This window comes from Sceloporus occidentalis, unplaced genomic scaffold (genome assembly GCF_023333645.1).
Source record: "Sceloporus occidentalis isolate IW3139 unplaced genomic scaffold, rSceOcc1.0.p SCAF_2, whole genome shotgun sequence".
Classification (NCBI taxonomy): domain Eukaryota; kingdom Metazoa; phylum Chordata; class Lepidosauria; order Squamata; family Phrynosomatidae; genus Sceloporus; species Sceloporus occidentalis.
The window spans coordinates 117,250,614-117,268,238 of NW_028316982.1; the positions used below are offsets into that span (position 1 = coordinate 117,250,614).

Consider the following 17,625-nt stretch of genomic DNA (forward strand, 5'->3'; position numbering starts at 1 on the left):
ATGCAGAGGATAGGGTTAAAGGTACAACAGGAGTGTTATTTAGCAAGCAAAACAAAAGGTCCTTGGGATCCTGGGGAAACAGTCACAAATTGGATACATGGTAGAAGCCTAACTGGAGGGCTGGGCTGGAGTGGAAACTAAGGAAGGAATAAGTTTTAAAAGAGAGGGAAAGCACAGTGAAATGTTTGTGAGCATGGTGACCAAAGGCATCAGGCTACAAATCCTTTGATGAGAACAGCGGATGTCAGATGGATCTGGAGCCAGAATCCTCTAACAGCACATAACAGTCCATTAGTTCCAGGTATTTTTGAGCAGAAAGATGGAGGTTCCAGCAAAGACAGGAGAAGGATGCCTGCTCTGAACTGGCCCTGGAAGCCAGGCATTCAAGGACTAGGTCCTCTAAGCTGGCAGCCTTCTCCTCTCATTGCTATGCTGGCTACCTTTCTCCCCATCTCCTTGCTGCCATCTTTGTCCTGGGTGAGAGAATAACTATGTTGTCAAAGTATAGGATCTCAAACTGCCTTAAAAGACTTCCTCTGGGCAGGATGAAGGAGGTTGTTTAGAGAAGCCACAAAGGGCCCTGCTTTGGAGTAAATCACATAGTCTCCAGATGGTCTACTGCTTATTTCCCACATGACAGATCTCTCCTCTAAGATGAGCCATCTCTTCTCCTAACCACAGCCAAAAGTGCAATGGTGATCTCCCAAACAAAGCATAATTTACCAAAGACCTTTTCTAGCTGACTGTTTGTCCAAATGCTGGGGCAGAGAAAGGGGCAGATGATGACAGACAAACTCTCTGTTGCCTGTCTTAGATTAATGCAGAAGTTACCAGATGTGGATAGAAGATCAAAGACTTAGGAAAATAGCCCTTGTCTCCTAATTTCCCTCCATTTATATAAGCCAACCAAGCTGCTTTTTTTCCATTAATTTTCTGTTCATTGGTTTCTGCCGCATTCTTTTGTATTGTTGTATTTTATATTTTTAGTATCCTGTGCACTACTCAGTGAACTCTAATTACCCAGCCAGTTTAAAATTGTAAACAAGCAAGTGATAATAAATACTCTGTACAATTAAGGAAAAGAATGCTCTCCTGGGATGATGCCAGCCAATCTTCTCCAGTGTGAATTTCAGTCCAAGCTGGTGAAGAATCTGGAGGCTTGGAAAAATAAGGCCGGAACAGACGGGCCTTTGCAGCACCCTCGTCACGTGCGAGGGTTGCCTGGTGGGCGGAGTGCCCACGCACCTGGCAACCCTCACATATCATGGACGTGCTGCAGCTGTGGTGTGCCCACCAGACAGGGCGTGTAACATTGACGTCGCAGCTGCGCCGCTTCCAAATGGGGTGGCACAGCTGTGATGTCACCATGACGTCTCTGGTGCTTTGCGGCATCATAGCGCTTCCGCAAAAAGGAGCCTCTTCCGGTGCTCCTTTTTTGCTCCGCAGCAGCCCCGCACAATTTGGTTGCTGTGGCGCTCCTGTGGAGCAAAAAGAGATGCCGGAGGAAGCGTCTCTTTTTGGCACTCTGTACCGCACTGTAGTTTTCAAGCCTGGCTTGAACGAAGTTCGCCAGCATCTCCAGTAAGGAAGTACCCGTCATTGGACCCATTTCCTAATTTTTTTTTACAAAGACCCATTACTGACTAAATCTTAATACCTGGCGTCCACTAATCTCATTCATACCTGAAATACAAGGAAAAAAATTACCTGGTGAGAAGAAATGAGGAACATGGCATACAGAAATCACACCTATACATGTTTCAACTCACACTAATGCCTGGTAGAAATATAACCACAATTACTGTCAGACTTCCCATAACACCAGAATTTCTACAGTTCTCTTCCATGAAGGAAAAACACTTATGAGTAACAAGCATTCCAATTAAACCATTCCTCCTAGGGACTAATTTTGTGTGCTATTGTGGAGAGAATATCTGCAAGGGACTCACCTGTGTGAAAGGGAGGGTTTCATTGAGCTCATCGAGTTCATGGGTGGCTGCATGGGTAGTTTCCCTGGAGGGTCGTTTTGGCGGCTTTTCTGGTGGCGCAGCAGCAACAACCGTCCCAGCTCTTCACACCACGATGAGAGGAGCGCTGGAAGCAAAACAGAAGAAAGGTCTTTGGAAGAGAAATACATATATGGAAAATAAGAGAGATAAAACTTAAAGAATGGAACAAAAATGTAAACTGTTGAACAAATGCCAAGACAACCTAACTGTTTATGTTGTGCAGTTTTCTATGTTTTTGTTCTTAATATACATGTTTGTTATTAATTAGCCTTAATTCTACATTCAGAACACATTACACACATAAAAGAGAAAGAGTAACTGGAGGCTACTGATCCAAAGTGTGAAAACTACCAGCTGGTTTAATCTGAAAGATGTGCAAAGACAGCAGAGTCTGTGGCAACCACAGTCTACACTAATACTGTACAATGTCTTAAAACACTCACATAGCCCTCATAACAGTTCTCCTGAAAAACGAATGACTGCTTACCAGATTCAAAAGCAAACTTAAGCATTAATAATTTATTTAGTTAAAAATATATATATTTTAAAAATATTCTCTGTTATTTACACCAAGTTTATATTGTTGTTGTTGTGTTCCTTCAAATAATTTTCTACCTGATGACAAAAAAGACAGAAGAAAGGAAATAAAACTCAAGAGCTATACAGATTGCCCCTAAGGGCATTTCTTGGTGGTATTGGGATCTTAGCAACCTCAAGCAGCTCCTTTTTGCACCCTCCAAGGGGTGCCATAGCAGCACAACTTTATGACACCCCTTCGGTGCTGTATCATGTGGATGCAGCGCCTGAGGTGCATCATGCTGGCGTGCGCCATGTGGACTGGCATGTGCAAAAATGGCACCAAGGGAGCAGAGTTAGGCGGTCCAGCATGAGGACACTGTGCCCTGACTCCACCCACAGAATGGCACTTTCTGCCAGTCTGTATAGGGCCTCAGTCACTGTACTGAGACAATGCCTAGGGATAGGGAAGAGAAATTATAACAAGCAGTTCCAAAATAGTTTACTGCTGTGGTTGACAGATAGTACTTTGTCAATCATTCTGTAGTTCCTTTAAGTTCAACAAGGCCAATTTGTTCTTGTATATTACTTTATTGTATATTACTTTAAATTAAAAGTTATTAGATTTTGTGTTTTTGCAGTGATGCACAATAAGAAGTATCTCACCCCTGCTTAGAAGATGATCTCTTAGTGATACATTTTTTAAAACATTATTTTGAGAAGACTTAGGTCTGGCTTAGGTCCAGATTATAGATTATGAGATACTGTATCTCCTCATACGAACCACCTAGAGCCCTAAAATATTCAGGAGAAGGCTTTCTTTTGGTTCCACCAGCATCCCAGAGTCGCCTGGTGAGGACACAAAAGAGAGCCTTCTCAGTGGCTGCTCCCAACCTCTGCAACTCCCTTCCATGTTTTAAATTTTGTAATTTATTTGTAATTTCTTTTATAATTTTTACTATTTTAATTGTTGATTTAATGTGTTTTATATATGTTGTTAGCCGCCTTGGGTCCCACTTTGGGAGAAAGGCACGATAAAAATAATAAAAAATTAAGTAGCAACAGAGAAGAAATAACGTCTACATTTCAGATCCAGCAATATTTCACAGAAGAAAACCAGGACACATGTGGCTAAGCAAGATCAGACTGTGGTAAAGATGGCAAAAGTGTTTAATTATGAAGAATACACAAGCTAGTTGAAGGTGTAGCATTTTGCATTTCCCTGGGTCTACTGGGAAAGACAAGAGTCTTTCCCCTCCACTCCTCTTCTCTTTGCTGAGTTAACTGAGTGCAAACAATTCTTGCATTTGAACTTAGTTTGCAGCAACTGAAATAATCTGAGAATGAAGATTTTCACACCGGCATTTACCGTGGGTTAAGTACCGGTAGAGCACTAGTAAAACATCCGTGAAGCATGAGGTTGTGAAAACCGGTCACACTTCTGAAATGTCAGTGAAGTGTCCCCTCACCTCTACTGCAGAGCAGCCATTTCCTATTAACACAAAGTTAATAGGAAATGGCTAATAGCTGTTCTCTGAATGATTCAAGGATGGTAGAGGCGAGGGGACGCTTCACTGATGTTTCAGAAGCGCAACTGGCTTTCATGCCCTCGTACTTCAGGAATGTTTTACCGGCGCTTTACCGACACTTAACCCATGGTAAGCATCAGTGTGAAAATCTTTGAAGTGTGAAATTTTAGGGGCATCATTATATGGCGCTCGTGCCCTAAGGGAGAGATTAAGGGAAGCGGGAAAGGGACAAGGTGAGTGACAGGAGCCCAAAGGTTGGAAATGCAGGGCCAGCCTGGAGAGAGGCTCTATCACAATCCCTACGACTGAAATCATGAACAATACTTTCAAAATCAGCTTGTTTGCTTTTTAAGTTCTAAAGACATGTAAATTATATGAGGAGAGTATTTTGACATGTATTGACAGAGAATGGTAAAGTTAGAAGAAAAGGGGACAATTTTGATTCCTCTAAAAAGAAGAAGAAAGGGGACATGGTATGCATTGTCAGTAGGCCACCGTTTGCTTTCGTTGACCATAGAGACAAATACTGCATTTCTGTTGCCAACTGCAAAACAGCAGAAAACTGCAGGATTAAAGTTTAATAAGGAAGGTTTCCACTAAAGGCCCATCAACTTTATGGGAAAAGGAAGGAAGGTTAAGATTATAACTGCTATCTATCTTACTTTACCATATGATCCTACCAATAGATCCATTGGCAATGACCCCTGTGATAAAGGTGTGAGTAAAAAGTAAAGGTGAAAACCACAGCAAAAACAGCACCTGGTGACATTATTCAGAGAGGGAGAAGGATTTGGTCCTGGGGGTCCCCCTTGCTGAACCCTGGTTATGAACTGGATAGAGCTTAACTATACTATGGGCCTGAACAGACAGGACAAAAAAAAAAAAGAAAAAAGATGCTTTGGGTCACTTTGGAGATATGCTGTTTAAATGACACATGCATCTTAAGAGGCCAGAAGCTGCACCAAAGCTGTGCTCCAGTCTTTAGGACTGGAGCATGGTTTTGGCGTGGCTTCCAGCCTCTTAGGATGCATGCTTAATTTAAACAGCATACCTCCATAGTGACCCGAAGCAGCTTAATTTTGGCCCGTCTGTTTGGGCCCTATGTTTGCGAATGGCAGGGTGTATGCAGATGTCTCCTTTGAAACATTTTCAAGCATCTCTATAGAAGAGGCATGAATAAATCTACAGACAGACAAACAGGGTTGCTCCAAATTTGTAGAGATGTATCCCCGAAAGACAGCATTTCCATTATGCTCTCGGGTAATGTCTTGTAAGCACAAAGTACTACCGTGAGCTGCCTTCCTATTAGCCAAGGAATCTGTCAACCAGCATTTGATCAAATTGTGTTCATCTTTTATCCCTGGCATATCATTACTAATGTGCCAGCAACAAAGGGTACTCATCTTCCCCCTCCCTTTCCTCTCTCTTTTATGTTGCCTGGAGATAACAATCGCTACCTAACATTACACTGTGGCCACTTGAGTTCTGAGGTGGGAAGTGGGTGGTGGGGAGAGACGAATGAAAATGTAGTCAGGGTTAGAATAATAGCGGATGCAGAGCACCTCCGCACAGGCTGAATGTAATTACAATGGTGTTGAATGGAAACCATCCATCTTAAGTGCAGCTTTGATGCAAGGTGAGCTGCTCCTCATATGTGAGCACAGTATACTCTTGACAAATAAAGATAAAAGGAGGAAGCAATCTAATGATTTTACAACATACACCTGCAAATTAATGCTTCTGCAAATAAAATGTTGGTACCTTGCTCTCTAAGTACTCTTTGCCTAAGAAAATCCAATAAAATTCATGGAGTTGCCTTAAGTGGACAGGTGACTGGAAGGTACATTCATACACATGCTTTTCTCTAAAAAAGAATAGGGGTGAGGCAGGAGAGGTGATGGCAAAAACAGAACAAACCTGTGGTTGTGTGAAGAATTTTTTTCCCTTCTCAGCATTAATAAGTTGGTATTATTTTTAAGGATAGGATTGTAAAGTATCCATGAAAATAAATAAACTCCCTTCCCTTATGCAGGGGATCCGTTCTGGACCACCCCCGCCCCGGTGAAAGGGGGAAATTGCATGTGCTCATGCCCTATTGAAAACATTGGGCACATACACGCGCATGTGCGCCACAGGCACACACACAATTCATTAGATTGTACCGCAGCTTCAGCGTATGCTAAAAACCATGGAAGGGAAGCCCGCGTATGGCGTGGGCTGATTGTATGCTCTTTGTACATTTGTAACTGTGATATTGAAAATGCCAGAGCATGGCTATATTTTACAGTCATATCTGTGGAAGAAGCATGCTGGTTGGTTTCCATCCCACCCCCCATAAATTTCAGACAACGGGAAAACAAAAGTGTTCGCTGCCATTATTTATTTGATTGATTAATTGGTTTATATTCCGACTTTCTCCAGCACGAGACCCAAGCATTCCTCATTAACAGTTGTACCTCAGTTTACAGGAGTTTGGGGGCTATATGCAATACTGTCCAAAATATTTTTATGCCTAAGGCCAATAAAACAGATAATCAGAATGTGAAAAGATAGGTAATTCTCCACATACTAATCAAGACTTACTATAGAGTACAATCCACCAGAAGTATTCTTGCACAAGTGTTATACAATGACCAGAGACTGTGCAAGTCCACTTTTCTCACCCTCTACTGTCATTAGAGATATCCATTCATTTCAACATAAAGCAAATGCCTTCCATTTTACATGATATTATTAATTACAGTGGACCTCTGTATCTACGAGGGATCCGTTCCAGAACCCTCTATGGATAATAAAATTTGTGCATGCTCAAGTCCTGTTTTTCTTAATGGTGGCATGCCATGCACCACCATAAAAAATTAGGGCTTGCCATCCACAGATGGTTAAATCTGCAGATGGAAAGTCCACTGCTACAGAGAGTGGACTGTATTTCTCATTTGTAAATCATATTTTCATATTCCCCAAGAAGCAACAGCAATGTACTAAGCATGAAAAACATAACATGTAAACAGTCAACATTTAAAAAAATAACATAATAAAAGTGTGCCTAAAAGCCTATGAAATCTTGAACATCATTCAAAGTTTTGATAGAACACATGAAACGGGGTAACAGTCCTGTAATTTAGCCAGAGCTGGGTACTCTAGAGAGCACATTTAAAAGCTTGAGTGATACCACCTTTGGCCTAATCTGCACAGCTGCCCAAAGAAGAAGGACAAGGTGTGCAGAAACTACTCTGCCACTACTGAGCTGATTAGAGAGGTCACATGAACAGGTAACAGCAGCAAAAAGGAGCATCAGGAGGACTAAAAGTCTCCAGCAATTGGTAGTGGGGGCCCTGATCAGGTGTGGGTTCAGTAGGTGCCCAGCAGTGCTGCATATCCTCCTACATTCCACAGTTGGAAAATGGGAACACACATGGTCAAGCACCAGTTAGATCATGATCAAGATGTCAAAAGTTATTAATGTGGACGAACAGGAAAGCTAGGAGTTTGCCTACTGGGAAGGTCAAGATTCTTCCCCCTCTTGTCTTCTCCTCCCTGGTGAGTTAATTGAGTACAAACTACTCTTGCACTCTGAACTCAGTTTGCAGGGATTGTAGTAAGAGAAGGACAAAGTTTGAACATGGGAGGAAGAAACAGAAACTGGAACATTTTGAAAGCATCTGAAAAAGCAAGACAACCGATAAACTGATAAACCAGGATAGTTGGAAGGTATGGATGCTGAACCCTGATGCCAGTCCTCTGGAGTATAGAAGAGTTATTATAACAACTCCTTTTAAAATATTGCTCTCTTGCAACATAATCTGAAATGTAGCCCATAGTGGGCCTAAAAACCCCATGCAGAGGTTTGCTCCCTTCCTTTATAAAAGCCAGAAAAACAACCCTATTTTGTTTGTATGTCGTGCCATTACTCTCCCAGCACAGTGTATGACCAGGGAATATACACGAATCAGATATTTAAAAAACTATATTCTGCCACCTCCTATTACTTCTGGAAAAAAAAAGGCAGGGAGGGATTATAAACCGCTGCCAGACCATTGCCGACTGAAGTGCAGCAGAATCTTGTCTTAACCTTAATCCGTTTGCACATGACCCTGGAAAACTGAATACGGGCCACCCATAGACCCATCTGGTGCAGCTGGATTTTGAAATAGATGACTGTCCTCTGTTCGTTCAAGTGAAAATGAAACAAACGAAAAATTAATTTACAGATTACACTATTCATCTTTCACATGCTTAGCTAGTGTGTTTTTAGACCTTGCCTATATTTAGGCACATCTCATCTCATTGAAACTCAAAGCACGAAAAACTCAGTATCACACTATAATGAACAGATAAAGCAGCAAGCACAAAGGACAGCCACAGATGGTGCCAACAGTCAGTCTTTCCTTCTCACAAGCCGAGCAGCCAAGCAGCTGTGTTTCCCCCCTCCCTTCTCCTGTATAAAACAGGAGCACACATTTTACAGATGGACCCTCTCAGCTCTCCTCTTCTGCTGCAGTTTAATGACTGGATTTCAGCCCACTGCTATGCTGCATTGCTTTTGTCATGGCAGAACTGAACATTAAGAACATTACCATCTCCATCCAGGCTTCTTTCTCTCAAAAGAAGGAAGCTGTCCACTTTCTCACCCTGAAATATTAGAAGATATCTTGGCTCCCCCCCCCCCCCCCAACTCTCTCCTGGGGGGATTTGAGCCACAGATGTTTCCTTGTACATCACAACAGCTAAATTAAAGGATTAGCAGCTTTACGGCAGGCACAAGAGGAATAACTTAAAAGCCTGATTGGCAGAATATATGACCAACTTTTCTTCACTTAACAGACAAATCATAAAATGTTGAAATTTAGGGTGCTAGCTGGTTCCTACTATGTGCTCATTTTTTTTCTGACCAGTTTTAAGTTTCACTACAGGAAGTGCTTATCTATGTACTTATCTATGGCCTGTTACAGACTGCCAAAATAAAGCTGCTTGGGGTCTCTTTGGAGGTATGCTATTTAAATGACGCATGGGTCCTAAGAGTCCGGAGGTCGCACCAAAGCCACACTCCGTTCCTAAGCACTGGAGTGCAGCTTTGGTGCAGCTTCCGGATCCTTAGGATGCATGCATCATTTAAACAGCATACCTCCAAAGAGACCCAAAGCAGCTTTATTTTGGCAGTCTGTAACAGGTCTATGAAACCATTAATACATCAACTTGGAGGAGGGCAACATGCATCTTATTCACCATGTTTCTGGCCCCAGATAGTTAAACAAGGTATGTGAGTCACACAAGGGGGGGGGGGGGGAGAGGAACTGGTCTATGAACCATCTACACTATATGACATTAAATATTGCAGATTGACATCTAGTTGTTAAAATAATGCAAAGGTGGGTAAAGAAGTGAGAAATTTCATTTGCTAACTGATTTAGTACCTAAAACAAGTACAATCCTCCACCCAGAGGTTCGCAATTCCATTTTAGAGTCACACAATGTATACAGTATGATCAAATGATGCATCCTTTATTGGACCATATTATGTTATGGGGTGGGTGGGTAGGTTTTTGAATGTTGAAAACTAGAGTGCTATTTTACTTGTCAGTTAAAACTTATTGATTAGTCAGTTGACCATACCAAAGCTATTAGCATCAGACATTGTAAAATACTAAGAGAGTGAAATACAGTGAAATAAGATAAATTAGACAAAAGTAAAATAACGTATAATGAAATACAGTTAAAATACACTAAAATACAAAAATATATATAATGAAATACAGTAAAATATAATGAAATATAGTAAAATAAATAATAGAAAAATAGAGGTATAATGAAAAATTATAGCATATCCCAACTTATAATAATAAATTGTCATCTTATACTAAGGTGAAAAATAATAAAATACAAGCAATATGTAAGTTCATCATCTTTGCCTGCGACTCCAATGTGTTCAATGAAACATGTTCTCAGTTGGACAGCCTGAACTATGAACTTGGCAGTTCTAATGACTACCGTACATATTATTTGTGCCTGATAGGAAATAAGGTAACAATTTGCTACATCCCCAGTATATAATTCTGTCAAGTACTGTCTGTAGTACTGGTCCTTTACTGAGGCATATACATGACAGTTAAATAAGACATGTACAATATCTTCTATTTCAGAGGCTACACAACACATATTCTCTCAATGTATGGCACTTGCAATAATCTGTATATGACCATGGACTCTAGCTGCTCAAATACTGAGTCAAACCCATTTTCACTATTTTACTACAAAAAGGGACTTTTTAGTAGAAGGAGTATAATTCCAAACAATAGTTCCTCCATTTGAAAAATGTAGCAGTATAAACACTACATGAATTCATCAAGGCAGGCAAACTTCCTTTCAGACTCAACCTCTCCTTTGCAATATCTGGACACCGAAACTATTTTATGGGATGGTGAGATTTGATTATGAATCTATGGCCCGAAAAAGACAGAACGGTTTCCAGCTGCTTTGGGGGCATGGCGTTCAGATTATGCACACCCCCAGATCAGCTGGAAGCAATTCCAAGGCTGCCTAAGGGAGTGTAGAAAGAGCACTCCTGCCAGCAGCACATTTAGGATCACTGCGGCAGCTTGCTTGCAGGTCACCGTGGTCCTGGGCTGACCAGGAACTGATTGCGGCTAAAAGCCACCTGTTTGCTTCGCCTCTATGTGAAACATTTTCTTTGCTTAGGAAAAGTGTTACATCCATGAGCATGCAAAAAAGTACACTAATGTATGTGAGTATGTGCCTTCAAGTCACCTGTCAACTTACAAAAACTCAATGAATTCTACAAGGCTTCCTTACACAAAGAATATTCAAGAGGTGGTTTTGCAGTTCCTTCCACTGAAATATAGCCTATAACACCAGGTACTTGCCGGCAGTCTCCTATCCACTAACCAGAGCTGACCTTGGTTAGCTTCCAACATCAGACATGATCTAGTGCCTTTGGAGTATTTAGCCCCCCCCCCCCCCCCCAAATTAACAGCTGCCAGAAGGATCCCCCAATACAAAATCCAGACTGTTGTGGAGTCCTTGCATTCTCTCATCTATGGGCGTATTTTAAACACTTTCATGTCTAAAGATCTATGAAATCATGATGTATGTTTAATATTTAGCTCTTGTGTAGGAAATATTTGTATCTTCCTCAGATAAATAGACAAACTTAGGACAAATAATTTCCAAACGTTATACATCTTCTTTCCATGACTGGTGTATTATAACTCCAACACATCATTTTTCTTAGGGTCATTGTGTTGTTAAAGAAAGTTCAGTCTACTAATAATCTGTTTTTTTTAAAGCATTTAGTAAAGCTTTTCCAATTACATTGAAATAAATTTGCATGTTATTCTGGAAAACACTGGAGGTACCTTTTTGTAACATTAGAAGATGTGGGAAACACTACAATGTACAATGTAATAAGCAAAGGTCATATTTGATAGTTAGAAAAAAAGGTCTTATTTAATATTTTATTTTTCATTTCCAATTGTAGCAATACATGAAGCAAAAGATCGTGAAAATATAAATTGCATCCATAAATTGCAGCCTTGCCAATGAAGATATCCTCATACTGATTAAATAAGCCCCCAGCAATTAATCAACTAAAGCTATACTAGATCAATCGGCTGATCAAATCTTACATTCCTAGTCTTTACTAATCTTCAAACAAGGGTGTGGCTTCCCTGGTAAGCATCTCTGCCTTTCTAAATTAATACCAAGCACTTACAGCAGTTTTTGTGCTACTCAACATCTGTAGGATATAAAACAATGAAACATTTAATACCATCTAATCAGAAGAATTAATATTAGATTGAGACTATAAGTACCTTTTGAGGATGGGGGCAGGACCTGGGATGAAAGGTTTTGTGATCAACGTTAACTGTTAAATCTGCTAATGTGCACCAAGCCAGCCAGACACATGCAACTATCGATTCTGGAAACATCAGACACAGCCCATCATGTTGCAAAACGCTGTAGTAAGCATTTAGGAGTCACTAAATGAATGAACGGACTCCCTGGAAAGTGAAATACAGAGGCACATGGTGCTAATCTATTTACCTATTATGATACCCTAGTATTAGTTACAGTTTATCACCTCAGTAAATCACCTCCTCTTGTTAAGAAACCTGCTTCAAGGTGCGGCAAACTGTTATTTATAGGCAGACACTATATTTACAGCTACAAAGGCAGGTGAGGAAGGGGCAGGACAACTGCTCAGTCATTTCAATGCCGCCTGCTTCCCAGGAGACAGCAGGAAAAGCACAATAGGATTACAGATTCTTGCTGCGGTTAAGCTGCAGCAAGAGTTCAATAGGCAGTGCAGCACTATCTCCTTCACTACGTCTTGAGGAAATCTTTTTTTAAAAGCCAAGGCTTGGTGGTGATGAATGCATCTCCTCATTGACTGCTCTTAATTCACAATGCCATCCAATGCTAATGGCTGTTCCGCTATAGGCAAAATATACCAATAAAGGCTTCCTCTCTCCCCCTCCTTCTCTTCTTTTCAAATGACACCCTTTACAGAATGTGCAGTGCTGCATACTATACAAGGCAGTTTATTACACAGAAGATGTTGTGGGAAATGTTCACAGTGTGAGCTGCTGCATCATTACAGAAATTCAAATTCTATTTATAAGCAGAGAAAACCATGTGTTTTGTATAGGAAGAACACTGTCTTGGCTACAGAAAGTGTGATATTGGGGGGAAACAACAGCCAGGAAGCAACATCAAGCAAGCACATATTTCAAACAGCTTCATAACAAAACCTGTATTCATTTATCTTTCACATACATATCCAGCCTTTCCCCCTAGGATCACAGAGTAACATACATTAGTTGTTGCTGTTGTTGTTGTTGTGTACCTTCAAGTCTTTTCTGACTTATGGCAAGCCTAAGGTGACCCTATCATGGAGTTTTCTTGGCATGAGGTGTTCAAAGGGGGTTTGCTTTCCTCTAAAGCTGAGAGAGTGTGACTTGCCCAAGGTCCATGGCCAAGCAGGGATTCAAACCCTGGTTTCCAGAGTCGTAATCCAACATTCAAACCATTAAACTCTCAGGCCTGTTACAGACTGCCAAAATAAAGCTGCTTCGGGTCTCTTTGGAGGTATGCTGTTTAAATGATGCATGGGTCCTAAGAGTCCGGAGGTCGCGCCAAAGCCACACTCCATTCCTAAGCACTGGAGGGCAGCTTTGGTGCAGCTTCCGGATTCTTTGGATGCATGCATCATTTCAACAGCATACCTCCAAAGAGACCCGAAGCAGCTTTATTTGGGCAGTCTGTAACAGGCCTCAGTATAAATATAGCTATCCCATTTTACCTTCACAACAACCTGTATGAGATGTGGAGGTGAAGGGGAATGAGTTTTCCAAGACCACCAAGGAGCTCTATGGCTTGAGCCTATTGATTTATTTATTTAGTGAATTTATATCCTGCTTTTCATCTGAAGTCTTCCAAGAGGCACATAATATTAATAAAACACAATGAATACAATAACCCCATCCTGCATTAAAACCGCCACACAAAATATTAACAAAATGAAGCCAGTTGGTTGCAGGAGCAGCCAACTACAGTTTTCTTTGACAGATTCCTCCTCCCTCTCCCTCCTCACTGGAGTCCTTCCCAACAGAAGATGGTAGTAGATGATGGAGAGTTCTGGTGGAGGAGGGAGAAAGTTCAGGAGAAGCACCAGCCTGATGTGGATGTGCTCCTTGCTTGTCCTTCTCCCTCCCTCCTCCCTCTGCATTCATATGCATCCTCTGTGCAGCTATGTTGGCCTATAAGTTCTATGGTACCCAGGAAGTATATCTATTGCTATGCTGGAGAGCAATGAGAAGCAGTGTAGTCTGACACATCTAGAGATCTCCAGCTTGGAGAAGGCTATTTTGGTTTAGACAGCCCTCTGATGGGGAAGAAGAGAGAAACCAGGTTTCCCTGTGCTGTTTAATATGCTTTGTCCATTCTATCGTACAGTTTCTTTGCTCTAGGATAACTCCACATACTATATTGCTTTTAAGTATATATCCACTCCTCTTCCATCATTGTGCAATGCTCTCTGAAATCATCCCGTGGAAAAGTAAACATGAAATTTCGCTATATGAAAGTACCCAAGATGCCCCAAACCCAATTAATATCAAGTCACTATGAATCGAGATCAACTCAAGGGCTGTTAACAACAAGAAACTTTTGCAAGACCTGATGTTCCCTTTATAAACCTTCTCTGAACAAATCTAACCAAGAATACCTCATGATAGGTTTACCTTAGGGGCACCATAAGTCATAAGCAACTTGAAGACATACAACAGCAGCAACAACAACAACAAATGAAAATAATGGGCAAGGCAAACCACTGGGTCCTATCCACAAGAAGCAGGCCATGGGGCTTTATTGATAATGTCTCAGACAATCAGGGAGCTAGCAGATGGGGTGAGGCTAGATGTGCAAAACCTTGGATAATCCCCAAACCAAACAACAAAACCATGTTATGTAATTTTCCTAGGTCTGCCTATTCTCTCCAGGCTCAAGGTACCAAAGAAGATACAACTGGCAAGTGCCAGAGAAGTTATTATTGGCTATGATTCTCTATTTGCATACAAATAATTTGTAACTCTCCAAAATGGATATGTGTCCTGTAAGGGAAAGCTCTGGGGCACTGTAAATTTTCCCTGTTGAGATTAATATCTTCTTTCTTAGGGAAGGATGTATTTAAATCAGGAAAATGGCATATGGGAAAAGGAAGGCTTAAATTTTCACTCGCCAAGTAAGGGGTTCTCACTACTGCTTAACATGTGGGTTCGTCCTTGATGTTATGTGCCTTCAAGTTGACTCCGGTTGCAGCCACACTGCAGAAATCCGGTTTGACACCGCTTTAATTGCCCTGACTCAATGCTATGGAATTCTGGGAATTATAGTTTCTTGCAGCTCCAGAGTGGAGCTCTGCTCGGGGACCACAACAAACTACAATTCCCAGAATTCCATAAAATTGAGACAGCTCAGTTAAACTGGTGTCAAACCAGATTATTTCTGCAGCTTCTGATTTACAGAGACTTGATAACATGTATATTTTTTTTTCGGGGAGGGGAGGAGGATTTATTCAAAGAGAATTTGTCATTGCCTTCCTCTAAGGCTGTTGAGTATTATTTGGCTTAGATCACCCATGGCTAAGTAGGGATTCAAACCCTGATCTCTCAGACTCTTAGTCCAACATTCAAACAACGATATGCTGGCTCTTAAAAAAGTATGTGTGAAAATGTGTGTGAATGTATAAGAGAGAGAAATATTATCCCAGATATCTAACATCTCATCAACTTTAGACCTTCAACAGAAGAATTTGCGGCTGGAGGGATCTTTCTACTTTAGCCCCATCTTCAGCTCTTACATGTATATGTGACATATGTGTACTATCCAGAAGTCAGGGCACAGGGCACTCTCTTCTGGATTTCAGCTTCCTACTCCCAACTAATAACCCAGTGCTAATTATGGCTCTCAGCCAGGTAGCTACTCACTGGCTGCCCCAGACAGAAATTTGGAGTCTAAAGTTAGATTCTAAAATCTATATTTAAACCTTTACATAAAGCACTGTTGGATTTATTTTCAAAAGACACCAAAAAGCCAGGACTCCCACTGTGCTTGAAGTGAGTGAAATGGCAGGTGCTCAGCACCTTTAAACCGCAGGCCAATTTTCTGTAAGCGCCAATATGGATTTAAGAGCTTAACAGCAGATACTTGGATTTGAAAATTTGTTCTCTGTCTTCAGCGGATTACTTATATTTATTACGGCAGTAAAAACAGTCTGGCTGGCATGAGGAGGGAAAAGAGAGGGAAAAGACTCATCATGATATGAATTCTGATACGTCTTATCCGAAGAAGCATGAACACCTTGTATACTGCATTCATTTTTGGAACATACTTTCTTTTCAAATGTGAACCTATATAATCAAAGTACTGTAATTAAAACCTGATTCAGGGAGTGAATAGTTCAAAAGGGGAGAAGGGTAATCCCATTGACCAAGATTTACTTTTAGAAGCAGTCAAACTCTCTACGTCCTTTCCCTGGCACAAATACATACACGGTTCTTTATTCTTGTTACTTTGCCCTGGGCTACTAAGCTTCCTGTGTGATGTCATTTGGGTAGGACAGTGTCATCCCTCCATTTGGTGCAGTCTCATAATTTTTTCCCTATTCATATATTTTCTAAGCAATATAGGGTGGGTCCGCCCAGTACAAATACTGTCAGTTTTCAGGCTTCCTCTCTTTCCATACATTTTGGGAAGCAGTGTATGGGGACTATGCAGTTTACTTCTAACACCACCTTCACCTGGTGAGTCCAGCTGTTGCCCAGCACTAGTTGAGCTTGCACCCTAGCATGGGTCCTCAGAGCTGAATATTGTAGGAAAACATTGCAGAGATGATGAAAGGCAGCTTGCCCTATCTGTATCTGCACTGAGAAACACCTCCATATGTGTTGCTGCTTTTCCTTAGATACCATACACATCTCTAGAGCTTATAAAAGCAAAAAAATTGGACTACTGAGACTATGGGAATTATAGTCGCAAAGTGTAAAATGTTCCAAGCCCTGCAGTAGCTCTTTTTGTGGACATACCTTAATGATTAATAAATTATTGTTCTAGCACCGTTGGGGTTCAACATGGATATCTTTGCTTCTGGATGATAGGTTTCTACATGTGACTAGCATCACACAAACTGCCAATTTTATTTAAATAGCTTCTGAGCCACATCTGTGCCAAACAAGTGGATAGGTACAATATAAATAAAATAAATTTGAACATATGAAGCCATCAGGCCATTCATCTACTGAATCCGATTCTGTCTTAACTCTGCAAAGGCTTTCTTTATTATGTTATCCTACATCCCCTTTTAACTGATGAAGCGAAGAACTGAGAACATAGAAAGCTGCTTTACCCTGAGTCAGACAATTGACCGATTGAACACAGTGCTGTCTAAATTGACTAGCAGAAGCCCTCTGGGGATCTTTGATAAAGATCTTTGCCTTTTTAACACAATACACATAGTCTTCCACTTGAACCTCAAATGCTCTACCAATGATCCATTGCCCTCCCCAGAAACTCAAAATGTACCCCAAATGGCAAATGCCAAGCAACAGAATATGTACGTCAGTAATTTTAAGAAAGAAAAGCTGCTGGTAATTGTTGCTATTCTTGTAGGCATAGTAGCTGTCACTAGAATGCTGACACTCAAGAACAGTTAACATGGTATATACAGTGTCCAAATGAACCAGGCTGAATAATTAGAAACAGACAGACTGCTGGCAGTGAATGCAGGATGCATACCCAAGTTTCAAAGCATACCTAATTGGGAGGCAGCGCAGATCATGAAAGACAACTCAGCCAAATTAAGGATCTTAGATAATTATTATACCTAACAAAGGAGGCAACAAATGCAAGCAACAGAATATGCATACATATGTGTGTTTCTGCCCAAATATCATGAGAAGACACAGAGATTCAGACCTGCAAAACGTTACCAGCAAGAGCAATGAATAAGTGTCTCCTTTGTGCTGGAAGATATTTGGTTTCATTTGGACAAGTTC

The 17,625-nt window shown here is 41.0% G+C and overlaps 1 protein-coding gene across 7 annotated transcripts in view; it reads right to left on the reverse strand.

Annotated features, from left to right (window-relative positions):
* Positions 1-17,625, reverse strand: part of ZMIZ1 (zinc finger MIZ-type containing 1) — a 455,177-nt gene that overhangs the window by 74,446 nt on the left and 363,106 nt on the right. For all 7 annotated transcript variants that reach the window (XM_089510695.1, XM_089510694.1, XM_089510693.1 and 4 more), the window contains one exon: positions 1,950-2,094. In XM_089510695.1, coding sequence (XP_089366821.1) covers positions 1,950-2,094 — 145 coding nt within the window. The remainder of the gene's footprint in view (positions 1-1,949; positions 2,095-17,625) is intronic.